This window comes from Zootoca vivipara, chromosome 6 (assembly GCF_965207765.1).
Source record: "Zootoca vivipara chromosome 6, rZooViv2.hap1.1, whole genome shotgun sequence".
NCBI classification, from domain to species: Eukaryota; Metazoa; Chordata; class Lepidosauria; order Squamata; family Lacertidae; genus Zootoca; species Zootoca vivipara.
The window spans coordinates 75,215,010-75,237,798 of record NC_142589.1 but is presented as its reverse complement, the minus strand read 5'-3'; the positions used below and the strand labels follow the sequence as shown (position 1 = coordinate 75,237,798).

General features: G+C 45.8%; 1 protein-coding gene across 2 annotated transcripts; it reads left to right on the top strand.

Annotated features, from left to right (window-relative positions):
* The first annotated feature begins 5,623 nt into the window (after positions 1-5,623).
* Positions 5,624-20,174, top strand: LOC148685465 (uncharacterized). Of its 2 annotated transcripts, none has more exons than XM_088672660.1 (4): positions 5,624-6,460; positions 14,113-14,184; positions 15,984-16,064; positions 19,992-20,174. In XM_088672660.1, exons 1-4 carry the CDS (start codon positions 6,454-6,456, stop codon positions 20,105-20,107), a joined length of 276 nt encoding a protein of 91 aa, XP_088528786.1. In that variant the 5' UTR covers positions 5,624-6,453; the 3' UTR covers positions 20,108-20,174. The 2 variants fall into 2 exon arrangements, with proteins under 2 accessions (XP_088528786.1, XP_088528785.1); XM_088672659.1 differs by lacking the exon at positions 5,624-6,460 and adding an exon at positions 11,281-12,331.
* Positions 20,175-22,789: the final 2,615 nt, after the last annotated feature.

The following is a 22,789-nucleotide window of genomic DNA, read 5'->3' as shown; positions in this document are numbered from 1 at the left end:
AATTCTTCTACGTTATTCTCTCTGATAGATACACTTTTACACATGCTTTTTTACCCTAGTGTTTTGGCTGGAGAACTAGTCTTGGCTGGAGAACTGCCTTGTGAAATCTGGAGATTTCTCCTCGCATACACACTTGGAATTTCTCTTAATATATAGATTTTTGCAAAGTAATTTCCCCTAATAGAATGCATTTTCAATGCTACTTTCACTAAAATGTGCATGGGGGGTGGAAGTTTATCTTAGTATATAGATGTTGCATGCATTACTCGGACGGAGGACCGCATCGCAAGATCCAGAGATGTACAAAGCTTTAAGGATGGTTCTCTGACCCTGCCAGAGCATCCTGCCTCCTTTTCTAAGCCAGGCAGAAGCTTCCCGAGCTTCGGGAAGGAGGCGCGAGGCTCTGATTCGGTGGAGGTGAGATGTCGGTACTGCAAACCTGTGCATACCGCCAGAAAAAAAAAGCACTGTGTAGACGTCATGGGTTTTCAGTGCATGGAGAGATGCAGTGGTAGCTGCCAAAACCTGCAGATCAACTCGTCATTTGAGGCACTGCTAACACAGCCTGGTTGAAAGATTTGTGGTGCTGTCCACAAACACACACAGCACAATTTACCTGCAAGGGTATGTGTTCCTGTGCCGGAAGCATAACTCAGTAAATGAGTTTATATTTTGTTTCCCAAGTAACCTTGGCTCTTTAAGACCTGAAAGAAAATGAGGTCTTGAAAGCTAGAGAACAAACAGCCTGAAAAGTGTGTCAGTAATGGGCTTGGGATTTTTTTTTGTTTTTTTTATAAAGCCCTTGATAAAAAATGAAAGGAAGAAGAGGCAAGATCGTGACTTTCAAAGAGCTTTAAGGTCTGCCAGCATCTCTTCTTCTGCGTAACGTGATTCCATTTTCCATATATCAACTGACCTCCACAAGGCCACTGATGCAATTCAGGGAGGAAAATCCCAGGTGGAGCTTGGAGACGGCTGAAGCTGCTAGGGTTTTGTTTTCCTTGAAAAGCCTCCTGTGCCCTGCAATGGATGCAGATATTCAACAGGGGAAGCTTCTTCATCAGTGCCTCTCCATGACCCATAAAATGCCCGTTATAGAGGCGGAAGAGCCCCGCCAAAAAAAGACAGTGGCAACCTCAGTCCTCCTCCCTGTAACATCAAAACAGAGTCTAATATATTTGTGGGAAGAATGAGCCATGCCAGGGATGAAGGACAACTGTAGTAAACAAAGCTTGGCTTCTTTCCAGCGAACCTAGTGCTGTGGAAGTGGTGTGACGGTTCCATTATCAGCCTTTGAACCTTGCACTGAACCACAATATCTGGCCTTCCCTGCTGAGATCGAAAGAGATTAAGCCAATTTAAATGTACTACAGAGGAGAGTTTCTCACTGACCCAGTTAGGAAGAAAATGGCTTGACCACCTCTTGTGTCTTCAACGGCAGCTTAATCTTCAGGAGATGCTCTTTTTTTACAGCAGTAGAGGAGCTTTGCCACCTGGTAATGTCAGCAGATCCAGCTGTTGTTAAATGCAGAAGAGCAGTAGTAAGGCAGAAAGTTGGCAGCCTTGATTTCCAGACCTGTGGGGCTTTTTGGCACTAAGGTTGTGAACTTTCTGAGGGTAATCCATCCTTAGCATCAACTAAGATAAGCCCTCGTTTGCACATGATAAAGTTTATCTCCAGTAGGGTGAAAGTCTTGAATTTCTACAAATCAAGTTGCTGCAACAGGCAGAGAGAACATGCAAATACTGAATCAATAAGACATGTCTCTTCTGCCTCCTGCCCCCACCCTGTCAATAAATTGCATAGTAACAGGTCCGAAACCTCAAGAGCTTTGGGTCACCTCCCTATAACCTGTTTACTGAGCATCCATCCTGCTTTCTTTGCGCATAGTTTGTGGCATGTTATACAGCATTGATTGCTTAATGAGCATTCATTCATATTTCTTTATGATTTTCTTTGGCAATCCCTCGTAGCTGAGTAAGATTGTCGTCCATAAACACAGTTTTAACCATGAGTCCGTAAGTGACTGTGGAGGTCAATTCTGGATCCACACGTCCATCCACAGTGGCAGCATTGGATTCCGGGTAGGAGTTGATCACGGTGTGGATTTGCCAAGTGTGCCTTCCTCTTAGCACGTTTCTCCCTTGCATCCTGAGTTTGAATGTCTTCAAAGCCCATGACACCTTTGGTAAAGGCTGTTCTCCAATTGGAGCGCTCGCAGGCCAGTGTTTCCCAGTTGTTGGTGTTTATGCTACAATTTTTTAGATTTGCCTTGAGACAGTCTTTAAACCTCTTTTGCTGACCTCCAGCATTACGCTTTCCATTTTTAAGTTCAGAATAGAGTAGTTGCTTTCGAAGACGATCATCAGGCATCCACACAATATGACTAGTCCAACAAAGTTGATGTTGAAGAATCATTGCTTGAACACTGGTGATCTTTGCTTCTTTCAGTACACTGGTATTAGTTCACCTGTCTTCCCAAGTGGTGTGCAAAAATCTTTCGAGGAGTTGGAGATGGCATTTATAAGTGGTCCATGTTTCCCAGTAAGGTTGGCAGTACAATTTCTTTGTGCAGAAGATATACAACAGCCATGTACACACTCCTGTCTACTCTGCATCCAGCAAGCTCCCACAGTTGGTTTGGGAAGCCAAGTTCGCATCTTGTGTCAGCCACAATCCATCTCTATCTTGTATATAACCCATTGCTACTTAGGAAATACAGCAAACCAGCTTTGATACAAATTAAGAAAGAAAGTAAAAACACACAATCTAGCTGTGTTTTAAGCCAGTAATGCATATACATTCAACATTGTATCAAGCAATTGCTCATTGGTTGGTTTGTCTGTCTGTTTGTTGCAGTTATACCCCAGCCTTTTCTCCAAGGAGTTCACACACAACAACCCTGTGAGGTAGGTTAGGCTGAGAGGCAGTGTGACTGGCCCAAGGACACCCAGCAAGCCAAGTGAGGATTTGAACCCTGGTCCATCCCAGGTCCTAGTGCGACACTCTAACCCAGGCACCCCCAAACTGCGGCCCTCCAGATGTTTTGGCCTACAACTCCCATGATCCCTAGCTAACAGGGATCATGGTCAGGGATGATGGGAATTGTAGTCCAAAACATCTGGAGGGCTGAAGTTTGGGGGTGCCTGCTCTAACCACTACACCACACTGGCTCCCACATTTGCCACCCCTATTCCAGCAAGTTTGGAAAACTCAGCAATGGCCAGAGGATTGGAGAAGATCAGTCTACATCCCAATTCCAAAGAAGGGCAGTGCCAAAGAATGCTCCAACTACTGCACAGTTGCGCTCATTTCACACGCTAGCAAGGTTATGCTTAAAATTCTACAAGGAAGGCTTAGGCAGTATGTGGACCGAGAACTCCCAGAAGTGCAAGCTGGATTTTGAAGGGGCAGAGGAACCAGAGACCAAATAGCAAACATGCGCTGGATTATGCAGAAAGCTAGAGAGTTCCAGAAAAATGTCTACTTCTGCTTCATTGACTATGCAAAAGCCTTTGACTGTGTCGACCACAGCAAACTATGGCAAGTTCTTAAAGAAATGGGAGTGTCTGATCGCCTCATCTGTCTCCTGAGAAATCTCTATGTGGGACAAGAAGCTACAGTTAGAACTGGATATGGAACAACTGATTGGTTCAAAATTGGGAAAGGAGTACGACAAGGTTGTATATTGTCTCCCTGCTTATTTAACTTAAAAGGGAGAATTTTGACATGCGTACAGCAGGCATGGGGAATGTGCAGCCTTCCAGATGTTGGTGGACTCCATCTTCCATCATCCCCCACTATTAAGGACTGCTGGCTGGGGCTGATGGGAGTTGGAGTCCAACACTCGTAGAGCCACAGGTTCCCCCTCTGAGTCAATTCCGACACACGTCAATTCTACAATTCTATGATTCTTTTTTAATAATAATAATAATAATAATAATAATAATAATAATAATATTTATTTTACAAGTACAGCATTATAACAATACAAAACACATATCCATATTTGGAGATTTCTCCAGATCTCTAGACTTCCCACCTTCCCCTCCATGGGTCCTGTTATAAACCATTTCAACTGCATATTATTTCATCATCCAACTTTTACGTCTCTCCTTTTTATCCATAATATCTTCTACATTACAAGTGTTATTTCAATCCTGCTAATGTTTTCATCTACGTACAGTGGTCTCAAGTAAATTATAATTCCCCCCCCCATTCTTTATTGAAGTTTTGTTCTTCTTGGTTCCTGAGCTTTCTGCTCAGTTTTGCCATTTCGGAATAGTCCCAACAGTTTAGTTTGCCATTCTTCTCTAGTAGGAACTTTATCTTCTTTCCATCTCTGGGCTGGTAACATCCGTGTGGCTGTCATCGCATACATGAAGTCTTTTCTGCTCCTTTGGGATCTTGGTACCTACAATGCCTAATAAAAAAGCTTCTATTTTTTTGGTTTGTTTGTTGTTGTTTTCACAAAAGTTATTTTAAACATTTTTTTTCAGTTCATTATACATCGTTTCCCAAAAGGCCTTTATTAGATTACATGACCACCACATATGATCAAAGGCGCCTTCTTTTCTTTACATTTCCAACAGATATTTGTGCTTGTCTCATACATTTTTGCTAACTTCCTAGGAGTCAAATTCCACTGGTACATCATTTACTTTCAGCGTACAACATGCCAAGTATGATTCTATGGTTCTATCTCTGCCCTGTGCCCTTGTTGGTTGAGTAAAGAGGGGAATTTCAGCAAATGCTACTTCTTAGACAGGGGGTGGTGGCGGGGAGGAGCAAAGCTGGACCTGCTGAAATTTCCTCCTCTGCTCAGAGTGTTTGGAGAGCCTCAGGATTCCCCCTGATCTCTGGCTTAGACACACTGTCCTGAAGTTCACTCCTCATCTTAGAACCCTATTTTTTCTTTGCCACAGCTCCCCATCACTGCATGTGAGTGGACCAGTCAAGGCTTAAAACAGGGGTGGGCGAACTCAGACTCAGGCCATGGTGTCATGGTCTGGGGTTGAGGGGCGGGGGTCAAAGACCCCTTCAGGGCAGTCTTAAGCGTATCTGGCGCCGTGGTGCAAAGATCCCTCCAGCACCCCCACACACATTTCCCTCCCAGTGGGCAGCAGCTGGAGGGCGGCTCCTCTGGTGGGGAGGAGGCTCCGGGCGCGGTGTGGCATGGCAGAGGCGGACGAGGGCAGTGAGCTGGTGCCGGGCGGCACCGCGTCCAGCCTCCGCCTCTTCCCTGGCGCCCTCCAAAACGTGGCGCCGTGGCGCCGTGCACCACTAGCCTCTATTGGTAAGATGCCCCTGGACCCCTTACTATTTCCACAGCAGGGTCTCTGTCTCCAGAGTCCGAGGGCCACTTGGTCAGCATGAGTGGGGAGCTTTTTAGCCCCTGTGAAGGAGTCTCCTCCCCCATTGTGTCAACTGGAGCCAATCAGAGGGGAAGGGGGCGAAACTGCCGCAGAGGATGGGCTCCTAGGGTCACTCTGGAGAAGGAATGCAGGAGCAACGCCAAGGAGTTGTGGTTCTTTATGCTCCAAAGCTAAGCATTTAGAAACTCTGAAAACACAAGGGGCTACTCATTCAAGAGGATAATGTGCGACTTCTGTTACATACAATGGAACGTCAAGGAAAGCACGGCTTAAGTCCCTCTGAGAGAAAATTTGGAGCACTCCAAATCATTTGCCCATGCACATACACAGAAAATGGTATTATCTGTTATGTATTCAGTGGTCTGCGTTTGCCTGAGCTTGAGTCTGGACCGGGGTTCAGCAACCTTTTTCAGCCGTGGGCCGGTCCACCGTCCCTCAGACCATGTGGGAGGCCGGACTATATTTAACTCTGTCTCGGGAGTTAATGGAGGAGAGGGCCTTTGGGGGTGAAGTCAAACTGTTGGAAGGTTGCAGTGCCTGCTGTGGCTGTAGAGACCGATATGGGAGAGACATGCTTTGTTGCAGCTGGGACAGGTGAAGGTGTCCAGTTGTGTTGCTGCAGATGCACCCTAGCATTTCTTCTCTCTGTGCTCCTCCCAGAGGTCATTCATCCACTGGTCACTGCTACAAATGACCCGCATCTCCACAGTGAGCTTTGCTCAAAGTGGCTCACCACAGAAATCCACTTATTCTTAAAACATTGCAGGGCTGTTAGAGGGTGCAGATATAGGTGCACAGGATCATAGAAATGTCGGGTTGCAATGCAAGGATATTGGACATGAATATGTTTAAATGTTACCGTAGAAAACTGGGCTCTGCAACGGTCGCTTGGTTGGTGTGAAAGTGAAGAGCCTTTGTCTGAAAAAAAGTTGATGACAACTGCTGTGGGCTGCAAGCCAGGCGAAGGAAACTGATCGCCAAGCTCTCCTCTCTCTCCCTAACTGTTACTCATTAGATCTGTCAACCATCCTGTATCTCCGAAACGGTGTGTCTAGACCGGTGGAATCTGAACTCGGCATGGCAGGTATTTCTTACTAGGCTGGTATAGAATGTTGCTGCTTGGTGAGTCCCCCGTAGAGAGAGCGGGAGACACAGACCAGGTAAGGTGATCGTTTCCTTGGAAGTTGGCACGGAACAGGGTATTGCCTTACCCAATCCCAACGTTGCTTACTAGCTTTTCATTAACTGCTCGGAGCATTTTATGACCTTTTGAAGAATGGCTAGAAAGCTGCCACTCCTTCTTGCCAATATTGCAGGGGTGACGCACTCGTGGTTCTTCGGAGAGAGAGGTGGCGATTGTCGGTGCGATGGCACCATGAAATCTGACCACGGAAGCAAATTTCGAAGTGCAGCAAGTCAACCCAAGACTTTATAGCCACACCCTTCCTAATGTTGCAGGCACACCTTGCATTTTGTGTCCCTCTAAATAGTTTATTAAGGGTGTGGGGGAATTGTAGCTTGGTGAGGGGCGAATTAAGGTCCACAAGATTCTTGGGTGTGGGGTATCACGCGGATGCTGTGGATGTGACCTTTGGCTATAATGCAAAAAAGAACTTTTGACACATATAAACATCATAGCTTCAATACCAAGGCTGAACATCCAGTCTGATGAAGAGTTCTTTTGGTCTCAAAAGCTCATGGTCTCTTTCAAATTAAGGGTTGCTGTTTAACCCTTTGCCATTCGTGCCAGTTTAATTTACGACTTAGAATCATAAAATCATAGTTGGAAGGGACCCAGGGCTCATTCCTGCAATGCAGGAATCTCAAAAAGTCTTCCTTTCTTGGCTTGGTGTATTAGGTGGGTTCCTCTCTGAGAAAACCCGATTTATTTACCATACAGAGGATTGGAAAATAGCAGACCAGGAGATGATGGCATTACCTCTTCTGTGAAATAGGTGGTGTCACTCTTTGTCCCTGCCCAGCTACACCACTCCTCAGAATCTGGTGGCTGTGTAGAATTGTGATAATCTTGGCTTTTTTGTGATTAATAAAGAGCAAGTTCCTAGACCTCGTTGATACATAGATGACAAAGGCCTAGAACAATATAAGTACCTGGGAGAGTTGGAAGGGACCACGAGGGTCATCTAGTCCAACCCCCTGCAATGCAAGAATGTTTCACCCAACATGGGGCTCAAACCCACGATCCTGAGATTGAGAGTCACATGCACAATTGAGCTATCTGTTGGGGACATTTGCTAAATTCCAAGGACCTGACAATCATTTCAGTAGTCCTAATATAGAAATAGACAAGGCATAGCTCTAGTTTTGCTAATTCCTGCTTTCTGGTCATGGCAGAAACACCGATCCATTTACACATACTTTTCAAGTCCATTCTAGACGTCTGGGTTAGGTTCAAAACAATGGGACAAGCGAAAACGTTTCCTATGTATTGCCTTTGATGTTAGGTTGCCCCGAAGTGGCTACATTTGGAACTGCAGCCTCCAAAATCACCTTGCATTAGATTACTGCATCTTGGCAGGTAAGATTATTATTTTAAAAAGAAAAAAAACTTTGAATGTTGTCAAACCTGATGTTTTGTTTCCATAGCAAAGGAACAGGATTCCAAGGCATAAGGAAGAGGAAATAATAAAAATTAAAACTGTCATGTCGCACACAATTACTTGGCAAGAAGCTGCATGGAAATCGAGGGAAATTGCTTCAAAGTAAATAGGAGCTTTGGGCTGAATCATGTATAGCTTATGAGAAAGGTCGTGAACTTTTGGGCAGAAGGCCAAGAACTACCCACAGTGCGTTTCTAAGGCTGAGTGCACACCGTAGATTTAAAGCACGTTTAAATCTGATTATACATTATACCCCTTCTCCCCCCCCCCCAAAAAATAATCCTATGAACTGTAGTTTGCTAAGGTTGCTGGAGCTTGTGCCTCTGGGAGGGGTAAACTCCAGATCCCAGGATTCTTTGGGAGGGAAAAAATTTGATAGTCTGCACTTCTGATAAGATCTGATTCAGTGGGTATATCAGATTTTCGTCAGGCACAGCTGCAGAAGGATGAGAAAAGCTCTCAGACGCAGTGGAATTGATTGGTACAGAATACAATCAAAGTATGGGTCAAATGAAAATATGAGAAAGCTCATAATCTAAACTCTCTGTAAGTTTTGTGCAAGCAAATCCGGATGAATGTGCCCCAAAAATCGATTGTCTGGAGGACCCTTCATCACCCCGACCACTGGCCATGCTGGCTGGGGCTCATGGGAGTTGGAGACCAAGAATCATAGAATCGTAGAATTCGAAGGGACCCCAAGGATCATCCAGTCAAACCCGCTACAATGTAAGAACATTGTCTAACTACAACTCCCATCATCCCTGACCATTGGCCATGCTGGCTGTTGGGAGTTGAAATCAGACAACATCGGGGAGGGGGGCGGTGCTTCCATACCCCTTCTCTCCTTCATGGGAAAATAACGAGAGTACAACTGGATTCTATAGCAAGGGTGGCAAGATGAATAGATATCCTAGGAGCACCTGGGTGCTCTTTTAATTAAGGAAGCAAGCAAGCATCAGACTCCATCATTATAAGCATGTCAAAATTAACAATCACGCCATTCTTTTGCTTGTTTGGGCAGGCCTTCTCTCCCATGAAACAGGATGTTTTGTCCTCAAAGAGGATCTCGGCAACACTAACAAAACAATAATAATCCCCATACCAGGAAACTGGCCCTGGGGTGAGTGCCATCAAAGTCTTGTTGACACTGGTGGGGCATCGTGCTTGGCTGGTTTGCCAGACGGGCACCAAAAGGGGGAGGGGGGAATATGAGGGTCACACAGGAACAGCTCCCAGCCAGGGGACGGATCCGCAGCTGAGATCCAGTCAGGTCCTGCTTCCAGGCATTTGGTTGGCCGCTGTAAGAACAGGATGTTGGACTAGATGGGCCACTAGCCAAGCCAAATCCATCGCCAGGAACTTAACTGCCCAATCAGCTTCTTGACCTGGGAGGGGGCACGTTCTTGCCCTCTGCCTCGGGCAGCAAAACAACTTGGCTCGGACTATTGGATTGTCAACTTGCAACCTGACCGCTCCACCTGCACCTTTACATTTCCAGCTGTGGTGAGATATGGCAGCGACCACTTCCCTGCCTGTCCTACCTCCCCAATCTTTTTGTCCCCCCCCCTTCACTATAGCAGGTTTGCTAGACAGGCTGCACAAGTGGGGAGGGGGGGGAGGAGGAGGAGGAGGAGGAGGAGGAGGAGGAGGAGGAGGAGGAGGAGGAGGAGGAGGAGGAGGAGGAAAGGACCGGGATAGCGAGTGAGGAAGCCACCACCAGCATCTTGTGACAACTCTACACAACTGGTTGTACCAGCGGCAGCACACAACGTTGTCTGTCCCAGCCTCCTCCTCCTCTTTATTATTTTCTTCAAAACAATAATCTATTATACTATACTATACTATGATATTGTTACACGCCAGCCCAGTCTCTGAGCAGTGCGAGATCCCAGGGGTTCCAGGGCAGGGTTCATGGTTCCTTTTGGGAATAAGTCACAGAGGAGACTGTGGTGTCTTTAGGATATATGGTTTATTTACCCGTATGTACCACATGAGACTGCGTTGGAGGGGGTTCACAGCATCAACACCCAAAAGGGTCTTTGTTTCTCCTATAACTGCAGCCTTGGATTCAAGCAGAAACCAAAACATTGCTCTCAAGCACTGCTCTGACTCTCTCTCCAGCTTGCTCCTTTTCCTATCACCGGCAAACTCTAAATTCTGCTTCGTTGTTCTAACTGCAAGCTCGAGGAGGGGCCCAGTGTCGTAGCGGGGTGGGCAGAGGGGCAGTGGCCCTGGGCACAAAATTCTAAAGGGGTGCAACCAGATACAACAGTTCTTGGACTGGCCAAGCTGGGAGGTGGTGGCGCTGCCAAACCGAGAAGGTATCACAGCTATCACAGGCTCTGCACACGCCCCCGGCACGTGCCTCCACCCCAGCTGCCCGGTCCACCAGGGGAGTGTAACACTTGCTCTGCTCCGGGCACCAGCAACCCATGCTACACCACTGGAGGGTCCTCACACTGAGTATCTTTATTTTGTTCTCCTCAGTGGCCCTTCAACCAGGATATCACCTCATAGCATCATAGATTAAGTGGAGATTGCACATTACGGCTGACTGTGCCCCCACCCTGGGAGAATTCTGTGCCCCCACACTTCTGTCTGCCCTCCATTTCGCTTCCATATAGAAACGTCACTCTCCAACTGCAGACCTTCCAAGTGTCCCTATTTTTCAGGGACATCCCTGATTTAGAGAAGCCGTCCCAGTTTCTGATTTGATCCTGGAATGTCCCGCTTTTCCTTAGGGCGTCCCTATTTTCATCGGAGAAATGTTGGAGGGTATGGAGTTTTCCAACCCCTGAACCGCCTGAAGGCAATCCTGTATAGGGAAGTTTTTAAAATGTTTTATTATGTTTTTGTATGTGTCAGAGGCTGCCCAGAGTGGGTGGGGCAACCCAGTGAGATGTGTGGGGTTATTGTTGTTTAGTTGTGTCCGACTCTTCGTGACCCCATGGACCATAGCACGCCAGGCACTCCTGTCTTGCACTGCCTCCCGCAGTTTGGTCAAACTCATGTTCGTAGCTTCGAGAACACTGTCCAACCATCTCGTCCTCTGTCGTCCCCTTCTCCTAGTGCCCTCAATCTTTCCCAACATCAGGGTCTTTTCCAAGGATTCTTCTCTTCTCATGAGGTGGCCAAAGTATTGGAGCCTCAGCTTCACGATCTGTCCTTCCAGGGAGCACTCAGGGCTGATTTCCTTAAGAATGGATAGGTTTGATCTTCTTGCAGTCCATGGGACTCTCAAGAGTCTCCTCCAGCACCATAATTCAAAATGTGTGGGGTATAAATAGTAAAAATTATCATTATGGAACAGGACTTCCCTATTTCCATCGGAGAAATGTTGGAGGGTATGCAATTGGTTTCTATCAATCCTGTCAAACCAGCCAATCCACACTTTTAAACTACAGCCCCATTGCTGAAGGGTGAATTTCGAACGGTGGCTGAGCTCCTCTTTGTGTACTGAAAGTGCAAATTAGGTAACTTGGCCTTTCGATGCAGACTGAATCAAATGGCTCCCCCATCTGTACTTGGGACTTGCTCCAGGAAATCCCCCTCAAGTGCTTTTTGCCTGGCTGGAATATGTCCTTGAATGCCTCTTGCCTGCTTCGGTGGAATGGGGTGTGCGTATGTTTGGAAACCTCTTCGTTCCTGAAGTATAGTCCGTTGTACAAAGCCAAGACTCACAGTTGTTGCCCCGCCCACTTTTCCATTTGGCCCCACCTCTTGACCCCAGGTGAGGGTCAGCCTTGGACTGGGGGAAAAAAGGTACCCTCCCCTCTTCTTTTGTATTTTTATTCTCTGATAGCTTTGCTTTCGTTCGAAAATTTCCCCGAGCTGAAACTCGAAACCCAAAAGTCCAGGAAGTAATATGATCCACTCTTTTTTATTTGGCAGACACCTTTTGTGTCTGTCGCTCTGATCTGAATTTGGCAAGCCACACTATTTGCCAACTCCAATTGCCAGGTACAAAAGCTGTATGCGTATACGGGTCGAGAGGAGATTTCCCTCTTCACAAAATATGCATCTCGAAACTTCCAGGAGCTTTTGAAAGCAGCTCTCTCCAAAAAAACAAACATGTTACAGGAGAATATTTCTGCTCCAGTGATCCAGGGCCTGCCCCAAAATAATCCCTTTCTTCCCCAACTCTTCCCGTAAATGACATCAAGCATAAAGGGGAGTTGACTCAAACAGCAGCACAAGCAGATAGATCCCCCGTCGCTACAAATTTGTGCCTTGCAGACTTCTGCGGGCGTCGCTCTTTGCCATGGGCCGATTCCTAGCTTTGACTTTCCTGCTCCTGTCGCTCAGCATCCTTTGCTGCACCGCCAAGGATAAAGGTGAGAGGGAAGGATTGAAACTGGGAAGAGGAGGAATTGCTACGTCAATTCTTCCCCCTTTGGTGGGCGCAGTTGAACAGTGGAACTCGCTGCCGCAGGACGCAGCGACGGCCACCAATTTGGATGGCTTTGGAAAAGGATTGGACAGATTTGTGGAGGAGAAGTCTGCTGGTGGCTATTAGCCATGATGGCTGTGCTCTGTCTCCACGGCTGAAAGCAGTAATGCAGGGGCGGACTCTGGTAAAAGGCCGCCCTGTGCAGACTAATTGACACCCTCCCTCCAGCCCTCATGGCACCAGTTTAAGCCAGGCTTTGGGAAGGAGGCATGAGGTTCTGGCAAGGTCCTAGTGCCCTCCTTCCTCTTTCCCCAAGCCCGGTAAGGGCTTTACTTGCCTATCTTTGGGAAGGAGACAGGAGCCCTTACTGGGCTTTGAGAAGGCACCTTCCTTGGCTGCACGCCTGGTGTGACGGCACCGTTTGCGCTGCTGTAAATCCACCTCTGTAGTAATGCTCCTGAACGCCAGTTGCCGGGAGGCACAGCAGGGGGAGAGTATTTTTGGGTTTGGATCTTGCTTGTCGGATTGCCACAGGCATCTGGTTGGCCCCTGTAGGAACAGGATGCTGGACTAGATGGGCCATTGACCTGATCCTGCAGGTCCCAGTGGTGTAGCATGGGTTGCCAGTGCCCCGGGCTGCATGGAGGGAGGGAAACAGATGGAGTACACATGTGCCTTCAGCTGCCTGACGGCCTCCACATCACAAAGGAGATTGCGGCCGCAGATCTAAGAAAAGAAGAGTCGTTCCATTGTCTAGAGAGATCGCTTCTTGGTTCTCATGGAAAGGGGTCAGCATGGCATAGAACACCCTGCTTTGCCAACCAAAGGTGCCAGGCTCAATCCCTTGCTTTCGCAGCTCAGGTGCTCCTGGGTTGGGGGGGGCGTGAGGTTTGCCACTGTGTAAGACACTGGAGAAACGCTGTTAGAATAAACTAGCCTTCCCCAGTCTAGGACTCTCTATATAGAATCAAAGAGTTTCCACTTCATGTGTGAGTTGGGATTCGAATCCAGATCCTAGTCGGACATTCCAACTATTATACCACACTGACTGAAATGCACATATCAGCTAAGCAAAAACAGTCAAGGAAGGCACTGAGCAGGACCGGTAAGAGGCATGGTCTGGCGAAACATAATGACCAAGGAGAATCCTGGGGGCCAGGCAGAGATGTCTGGGGGCCGCATTAGGCTGCCAAGCCACCCCACCTGAGGTGGAAAGATAAGAAACAAGTTTCCCGTCCCCTTCTCCCCCAGGACCATCCACCTGTCATGGATGCTTTAGTTGAGATTCCTGCAGTGCAGAGGGTTGGACTAGATGACCCACAGGGACCCTTTCTGATTCTATGATTCTTCTCCCCTCTCCAGACACCTGTGCCCCTCCCAAAACCTTTCCAGAGGGTGGTGGGCTCCTTCTCAATGAGGAATGCAGCAGGAGCGGGCAGAGACTGCTGCGAGAGGGAAGAGTCACCCAGAATAGGTCTTGGGACGCAAGGAAGTTCATGGCAGCAAAAAAAACTTATTTCCTCCAGCATCGTTCAGGAGAGAGCCGTGACTCCCCTGAGTGGCTTTGCAGAGGGCACAGTGGGGAGGAGCAGGTGGTAACTTATCCTTCTGTGTCTCGAAATCTAACTTGCTCCATATAAATAACCCGCCCTCATTCTCAGAGTAGCTGTCTTGCTGTTCAGAGTTTACCCAATTGAACATTTTCTTTCCCATTTTCTCTGCCAGGTAGAAGATTCCGTTCAGGCCACAAGGAGCGACAGCCAGCCCGGGGAGGCCACCAACCCTGCAGTTGTTCCGGTGAGTCACTTTCTTGCACCACCAACCCCGGCAGTTGAGAATCTGGAAACTCTCTCCCCCAAGTTCCGCTTTTGGTTTCCTCTGTAGCAGCTGGCCCGGCCTGTTTATTGCTGAGGTGTGGCATTCAAAAAAGATAGGACCGGTAACCTCTTGCACAAATCACTCAGGCTCATCGCTTGGTTTGAGAGTGGCACAAACCAAACCTGACTGAGTGCAATTTGACTCTGAAATTTTCCAGTGTGAAAAATGGAGGCGGATGATGGTCATCGCTCATTCATATAGAATAATTAATGTTGACGGTTAATAATGCAGCAATACGCCGCTTAACGCCAAATTAGGCTTCGAAGTGGTCTTATTAAAAAAACAACCAATTACGCAAGCATTTAAATATAAAGCACCCATAATTAAAATGCACAGACAATCCCATTAAAAGTTAGAATGTGAGCATCCGTAGTTAAAATATGCAATACAGTAAAGCCAAACGATGCAGTAATTAAAGCAGGGAAATCCTGCTGGAGGGGTGAAGGAAATGCCTGTGTAAACAGGCGCATCTTTAAAAGCCGGTGAATTAGATTGGTGTTGTTTTTTTTGCATCATTAGTGAGTGAGGCAAGGACTCAGCATGGTCTGCTATGGATTAACTCAGAACATAAAGGTGGAACCTCATCTATGGAGAATGGGGAAAACTCTCCTTTGTGTGACTAATCTATGGCCCTCCAGATCTCATTTATGGCCCTCCAGCTCCTATCCTCCCCAACCATTGGCCATGCTGGTTGCGGCTGATGGGTGTTGAAGAACATCTGGAGAACCACCCCTGGCTCACTCCCACAATGGAGAATTGGAGGAGGAATTGCATGTGCTTTGGCTCGTTTTCACGAGACATCTCTGCAGTCAACACCCCTAACATAGGAACCTGAGAAGAGCCAATGGCCTATTTAGTCCAACATCCTTCTTCTCATGCCCAGAGGCCTATGTGAAACCCTCAGTTGGGACCCTAGCACAAGAGCACCCTCCCCACTCATGGTTTCCGGCAACTGGTATTCAGAAGCGTTGCTGGTTAGCAACCATGGAAGCAGAGCAGAGCCACAAGGACCAGGTAACCATTGTCTGCCCTCTCCCTGAATTTGTCCAGTCCTCCTTTAAAGCCATCTAAGTTGGTGTCTCAGGGGTGCAGGTGGCGCTGTGGGTTAAACCACTGTGCCACTTGGTCTTGCCGCTCGAAAGGTCGGCGGTTCGATTCCCATCAAAGCGGTGAGCTCCCGTTGCTTGGTCCCAGCTCCTGCCCACCTGGCAGTTCGAAAGCACATCAAAGTGCAAGTAGACAAATAGGTACCACTCCGGCGGAAGGGTAAACGGCGTTTCCGTGCACTGCTCTGGTTTCACCAGAAGCAGCTTAGTCATGCTGGCCACATGACCCGAAAAAACTGTCTGCGGAAGCGGATAAATGCCGGCTCCCTCAGCCTGTAAAGCGAGATGAGCGCCGCAACCCCAGAGTCGTTCATGACTGGACTTAATTTCAGGGGTCCATTTACCTTTACCTTTTAAATTGGTGGCTATGATTGCATCCTGTGGCAAGGAGTTCCGCAGTTTACTATACAGTTTCTTTAGATGTCCATGAGTTCTAGGGTTAGGAGCGCTCTGCTATATTCTGCTTGCATGCCCTAACCCTTTTTGGTTATGGGGGAGGGGGGAGGACCATAAAAGCACCCCTCCATCCAAAATCTTGCACTTGCCTCTTCCCGCTGCCAGTTACCATACCTAATTATGGTACTCATCCTTTGTTGGCTTATGTTGTTTTAGACCTGCGTGAGCCCCGGAATCCAAAGAAACACGGACGGCCGTGTCCTTGTGATGGCATCCTTACCGGTTTGTCTCTGCCAGGTAACAAAATACCTTTAGACAGGGCTGGTGGTAGAGATAAGATGAATGGGAAACATTTATCCTCCACCCCCCATCCCCCCCCAAAAAGACTTCAAAGGGGAGAGGTAATTTATTGTGTATCCTAGGTAACTAGAATCTCATTGATGGGAGGGAGAAAGTTGTAGTCAACACCTGGGTCCCCTAACCAGATCAGTCTCTCTTTTTTTTTTTTATAATAAACTTTTATTTCAGAAGATCATTTAAAATTACATGTTAAAAGAGAACAAGAAAGAAAGAAATACAAAGGAAAAACCAACAGAAAATTACAAAATGAGAAGAAAAAAAAGAGAAGAAAAAAGAAAAAAAAGGGGGGGTCAACAATCCCTCCTTCTCAAATTTACATAAATCATATCTTCTTCTAATCATGCATACAAAACTGATACTTCCACACATACAAAATATACTAATCAAATCATAACAGAAAATATATATATATTAAATCAAAATTCCAAACATTCACCACCTGATTCATGCTACAATTATTAAACACCATTTATAAGACATAAACACAAAACAGAAATAATAATAATAATAATAATAATAATAATAGTAGAAAATGCCAGCAAAATTAAAAATACAAAAGATAGAAATCCAAATGAGAACAAAGGTGAAAAAAGAAAAAAAAGAAGAATACAAGAGTACTTCCGATTGTCTGTCCACTGTTATCTTATAATATGCTCTTCTTCTTACTTGTTACATTCCCACTTTCCTTTCCGGCTATTTCCGGATAATTTTTCCTTACTTTAACCTAACATATATTATCTCTTTGTACGGGTCTTAATTTAAACATATCACCAGCTCTGAATTTAAGCCCTCTTTTATTAAATAGTCCTCTAATAGTTTCCACTCACTTTGGATTTTTTGTTTCGGGGTGTTTCTTATATACGCTGTCATCTTTGCTAAATTCATATACTCTATTACTTTGTTTTGCCACTCACATACCGTCGGCATCTCCTCCCTTTTCCATCTCTGTGCTATGAGGGTCCTTGCTGCTACCACCGCATATAGTAAAATATTCTTCCTATCCTTAGGTATATCTTTGGGGACCATGCTTAGTAAAAACAGCTCTGGGGATTTTTCAAATGTACACTTTAACATCCTCTTTAACTTCTCATAAATTATGTTCCAGAACCTTTGTATTTTTTTACACTGCCACCAACAGTGCATGTACGTTCCGATTTGTTCGTGGCATTTCCAACACTTATTTGAACCTTCTTTATATATCTTCCTTAATTTCTCTGGTGTCAGATGCCACCTATATACCATCTTCATTGTGTTCTCCTTAATTGCTGTGCAAGCTGTAAATCTTATACTTTCAATCCACAAATTCTCCCATTTTGTACACTCAATAGTCCTACCGAAATCTTGTGCCCATTTTACCATGACATCTTTAACTAATTCATCTTTTAGATTCCACTCCAACAAAAATTTATATATTACTGCCAATTGTTTTCCCTCATTTTCAATTAACAATTCTTGTAATTTTGATTTATTTTTCTGAAAACCGACTTCCCTATGTTTCCTAAATAAACTCTGTATTTGAGTATATTGTAACCAGCTTGTACAGTGATTTTTCACCTCCTCATATGGTGTCAATGTATACCGCTTGTCTACCTCCTTTATCAGGTCCTGGTACGTTAGCCACTTTTCCTTATTTCTCCCCCCCCCCAGGGCCGTCATTTCAAAGGGCGATGCCCACCACGGTGTCTTTGGTTCTAATAGTTTCCTAAATTCCAACCATACCCTGAATATTGAGTTTTTGATTACGTGGTCAGTGAATTCCTTATATGTCTTTTCATTTTCTTGCAGAAGGTATGTGTGCCACCCAAGAGAGTTTCTAAATCCCTCCAGATCTAAAATTTCCCTATTGTCTAACACTATCCACTCTTTTAACCAACACAAATTTGCCGCTGCATAATATAATTTTAAATCCGGCACACCCCAGCCTCCCCTCTCTTTGCTATCCGTTAATAATTTGAACTGTATTCTAGGTTTCTTTTTGCCCCAAATAAATCTACTTAAAATTCTCTTCCAATTATTAAAGATCTCCAATTTCCCGATAATTGGCAACATCTGAAACAAGAATAAATTTTTTGGTAATATCATCATTTTTATCGTTGAAATTCTTCCCATTATGGATAGGTGTAAATTATCCCATTTTTCTAAATCTTTTTCAATTTCCTTCCACAGCCTTCTATAATTGTTCTCATATAAATTGACATTATTCTTTGTCACTATTATTCCCAAATATTTTACCTTTTTTACCACCTCCCAGCCCGTAGCCAATTCCAATTCCTTCGCTTCCTTTTCCCTCAAATTTTTAACAATCATTTTAGTTTTCCCCATATTGACTTTAAATCCTGCTATTTCCCCATAATTTTTTAATTTAGATTTCAATTTACCTACCGAATCTGCTGGGTCCTCCGTTATTATTAAGATATCATCCGCAAAAGCCTTAAGTTTGATCTCACTCTTCCTGACTCTCAATCCTTTAATATTCCTGTCCTCTTTTATCTCTGTGATTAGACATTCAATTGATAAGATAAATAGGAGAGGGGACAGTGGACATCCCTGCCTCGTACCTTTTTTAATCTCAAATTCCTCTGTAGCTTCGCCGTTTATTAATAATTTAGCTGATTGCTTTTTATATATCGCATTAAGGGGAATTAATGCAGATCAGTCTCAACTCTGCATGGTTTGTGCTTGTATCTCCTATTTGTGGCCCTGTGAGCGTAAATCAGCCGTGCCTAACCATTGGGAAAGGGTTGTAGCTCCAAGTTAGAGCATCTGTTTTGAATGCAGAAGTTCCCAGGTTCAATCCAGGGGTGGGAGGGACCTTGTGAATGACCTTTATGTGACCCCTATAAAAAGTGTTTGTTCTACAGATCAAAGCGACTGAAAGCATACATTGGGCAGGGGTGAAACTAGGCTTTATTTCACCTGGGTCAAAGACCCAGTTTGGCACACTGACCCCAAGTGCATTTGTGTAAACACACCCACACACCCAGAGGCTGGGAGCCTCAAGGGCCCCCCTCTGGAGGCTTCACGGGGGGGGGGGGGCACACCAGCTAGCCCCCTCCCGTAGCTACAGCACTGCATCAAGTAAGGTGATCTCACAAGTCAACTGCTCCCTAATGGTTAAGGGATTAATATACTAATAGTAACACCTTGATTTTGGCCCAGTAGCAATTCAGCAATTCAGATCTCTGAGCAGAGGTGTTTTGTGGGGGGGGGGGCTCGTACACACTTCCCCTTGTTCCACTTGCCTATAAGTCAAGTGTCCAAATGGTTTCCCCCTTGATCCGCTCCTTTCCCAGGGAAAACCTGCTCTTTACAGCTAGATCGGAGCAGACGTCAATCTGGAGAAAACCCAAATTGCCATTTGCTCCAGTTGAGCACTAAAGAGTGGTTTCCCCCAGAGGAAAGCAGCGGGACAAGAGGAAGTTTGGATAAAACCAGGGTCTTGCTCCTGCCAGCAGCATTCTGTGCTAGCTGCAGCATCCAGATCGAATGCAAGGGAAGCCCCACACAGAGTGCATTGCAGTTGAAGTGGGGTAACCTGTGTAAAAGGGACAGGAACATTGGAATATGCCTTATACCGAGTCTGACCACTGGTCTATCTAGCTCAGTGTTTCTCAAACTTAGGTCCCCAGCTGTTTTTTGGGGGGGGAATTACAACCCCCATCATCCCTAGCCAGCAGGACCAGTGGGCAGGGATGATGGGAAGTGTAGTCTAGAAACAACAGCTTTCCAGGTTTTCCAGAGAGGGGCCATTCCCAACCCTCCTTGGAGATGCTAGGGGTTAGGGTTAGGGTTAGGGTCGATCACTAAGCAAGAGCATCAGAAGGGAAGATATAAACTGTCATCCCCCCCTTTTTTTTTTTGCAGAACAGCTCCATCACCACCACCGTGGAATGGCCAAGCGACATTTGCACCAGAGAAGGCATCGGTGCCAGGCGTTTGTGAATAAGTGCCACATGATGCGGGTTGACATACCCTTGTAGCTTTCTCTGCCCCCAAGCACAGGGCTTAATTCTTTGTGTTAACCATAAAATAAATCCCTCTTCGGTACCTGCTGTCTTTACTTCGTTCGTTTCCCCACAACAGCCCTGCGAAGTAGGTGAAGCTGAGAGGCAGCGATCGGCCTACGTTTACCCAGGGAGCTTCATGGCCAAGCAGGTCCTAATCCAACACACCAACCGCTACAATACCCTCCAGGTATTCTGATTCCCCAGGGATAGGTTCGTGAATTACAGAAGCCACCCCAGTTTCTGATTTGATCCCAGAATGTCCAGGTTTTCCCGTATTCCTTTCCTCCACACAGGGCCTTATTTAGGTTTGATGAGGCCCTAACCTACTGAAGGTAATGGGGCCCTTTATATGTCCAGCTGTCCTCTGCCAACAACAAATTGCCGCTGTTTCTTGTGTTGAATATATGCTATATGGTAATTTATGGACCTAATAGGTATCTAAAGCCACTTGCCCATGTTCCAATGCAACCAGTCCATGCAGAATGTAGGCACCCGATACAGTACAGTATATAGAAATGAGCAAACCAGTGATATTTTAGGGAGCACACTAGCAGGTGGGGCCCATGACTTACCAGTACATCATAGGAGCCTACACAACACAAAACACTTGTTGCTGTATGTAGGTTTTATTTTATTTGTTTTTTATCTTATATTTTGGAAATGTACATCCAGGTGTTTTTTTTCTTTAATTTTTTTTTGGGGGGGGCCCCAAGAGAGTGGGACCCTAAGCTATAGCTTGTTTAGCTTATACTGTACATAAATCCGGAACTGCCTCCACAACTTGGAGAGCAATTTAAAGTGGCAGAAAGATCAGCCCACCCCTCTCCTGTCCCTTTTGTGTGTTTGTGTGCATGTGTGCATGTGGAGGCGCAAAAACAGAGTTCTGTTTATACTGAAAATAAAATACCTGCACCAAATGCAGTACCGGAGGGACAGAGGTAAGGCAGCAGCTGGCAGCAGCACGCGGCACAGCGGCGGAAGGCAGAGGCCGGGCACCCGTAGCGAAAATGTTGTGGGTACTCATGCCCCCAGGGCCCCCTGGAGTTGGCGACAGTGGCTCGAAAGAAGCCCCGAAGCAGGGCCTAAGCACAGCACCTCTCTCTAAGCACTTGTGATTCCCAGCAAACCAGTACATGCAGACATTTTACTCTGACCCAGAAAGGCTTCACTTACATGCTGCGTGGCAGACGTGTGTCATCCGAGGGGCAACATGATAAAATCTGACAGCAAAGCATTTTGCCTCCGTTTAAGGACAGCTCACAAATGATTAAAAGTTGTCCTCGACCCACAAAAGAAGCAAAGGTTACAACTTAGGTTTGCAAACCACGACCACATGACTTAACCGCAGGAAATTGTGAAGTCATAAAACTGGAGCTGCAAACTTGAGGTGATTTTGTTGGTTGATTAACAGAACGGTGGGCAAAAAGAGGTAAATGTCAAACTCAGGCGTGGGGGACATGAAAAGCTCTGGATGTTCACTGGCTACAACTCCAATCATCCCTACGTATTGGTCATGACAGCCAGCGCTGAAGGGAGTTGGGGATCCTGCAACATCCTGCTCTAGAGCCTAGAATTCTGAGGAAGCATCTTTTAAAAGTTGAGGAAGAGGAAGAGATTTGATAAAAATGTGGTGGGCAATCTGTTTTTGGATCACTAATTTATCTTTTAGGGAACAGTCAGAGGCTAATTCTCCTTCTCCTTCCTTGGCTGTGTGTTGCAGGGGGTCTTAATCCCAATAAAATGGAAGTGCTATAGCTCGGGAGATCTACTAATCAGGATAAAAGTTTAGGCCAGATCCTGGATGGGATCACACCCCTTCTGAAGGGCCAGTTACACAGTTTAGGAATGATCCCAGGCTGGGCACTTTCTGTGAAGACAATGTTGACATCTGTTGCTTTTCGCCAGCTTAGGCTGGTTCAGCAGCTGCGGCCCTATCAAAAGATGGCATTGATTATGTCCAGGTTAGATTACTGCAATGTGCTCTAGGTGGGGCTGCCCTTGAAGACGGTTCGTAAACTGAAAGTGGTACCTGTGCTTGGTGCAAAGATTGTATAACACCTGTTCTGCATAGTCATTTCCAGGCACTAATCTACATTAGACAAAACATGCACATTAGGCAAAACTGCAGACAAAAATGCTGGAGATGATTTTAAGAAAAAACATGAATTGCTGCAGAAATGAGTATAACTGAATTTAAGATTGCAAAGGTGAGAAAGCAAGAGAACCAAAACCAATAGATCCAGCCATCACTATGCATTTCTTCCAAGTCTGGCTGTGCACAAAAAGTAAAAAAAAAAAAAAACTTTAGCAGCTGCTAGTGGGGATCTTGTTCACTTATTTTTTTGCAATTGTAACTGTATATTTTTTAATGTGCAGTGTTCCCTGGATTGTGGCTCAGAGGAATCAGGGCAGCACATGTAAAGCACATGACTCCCCCCTCCCCCAAAGAATCCCGGACCCGGAGGACTGTAATTAGTTAAGGATGCTGAAAATTATAGCTCTGCGTGCGGAGAACCACAGTTCCCAGGATTCTTTGCAAACTGCCCTGTGTTTTTCGGATGGTATGTAAATTTAATAAATAATAATATGGTATGTAAATTTAATAAATAATGATAATGATGATGATGATTTACGTGTAGGATTGCACTGCAAATA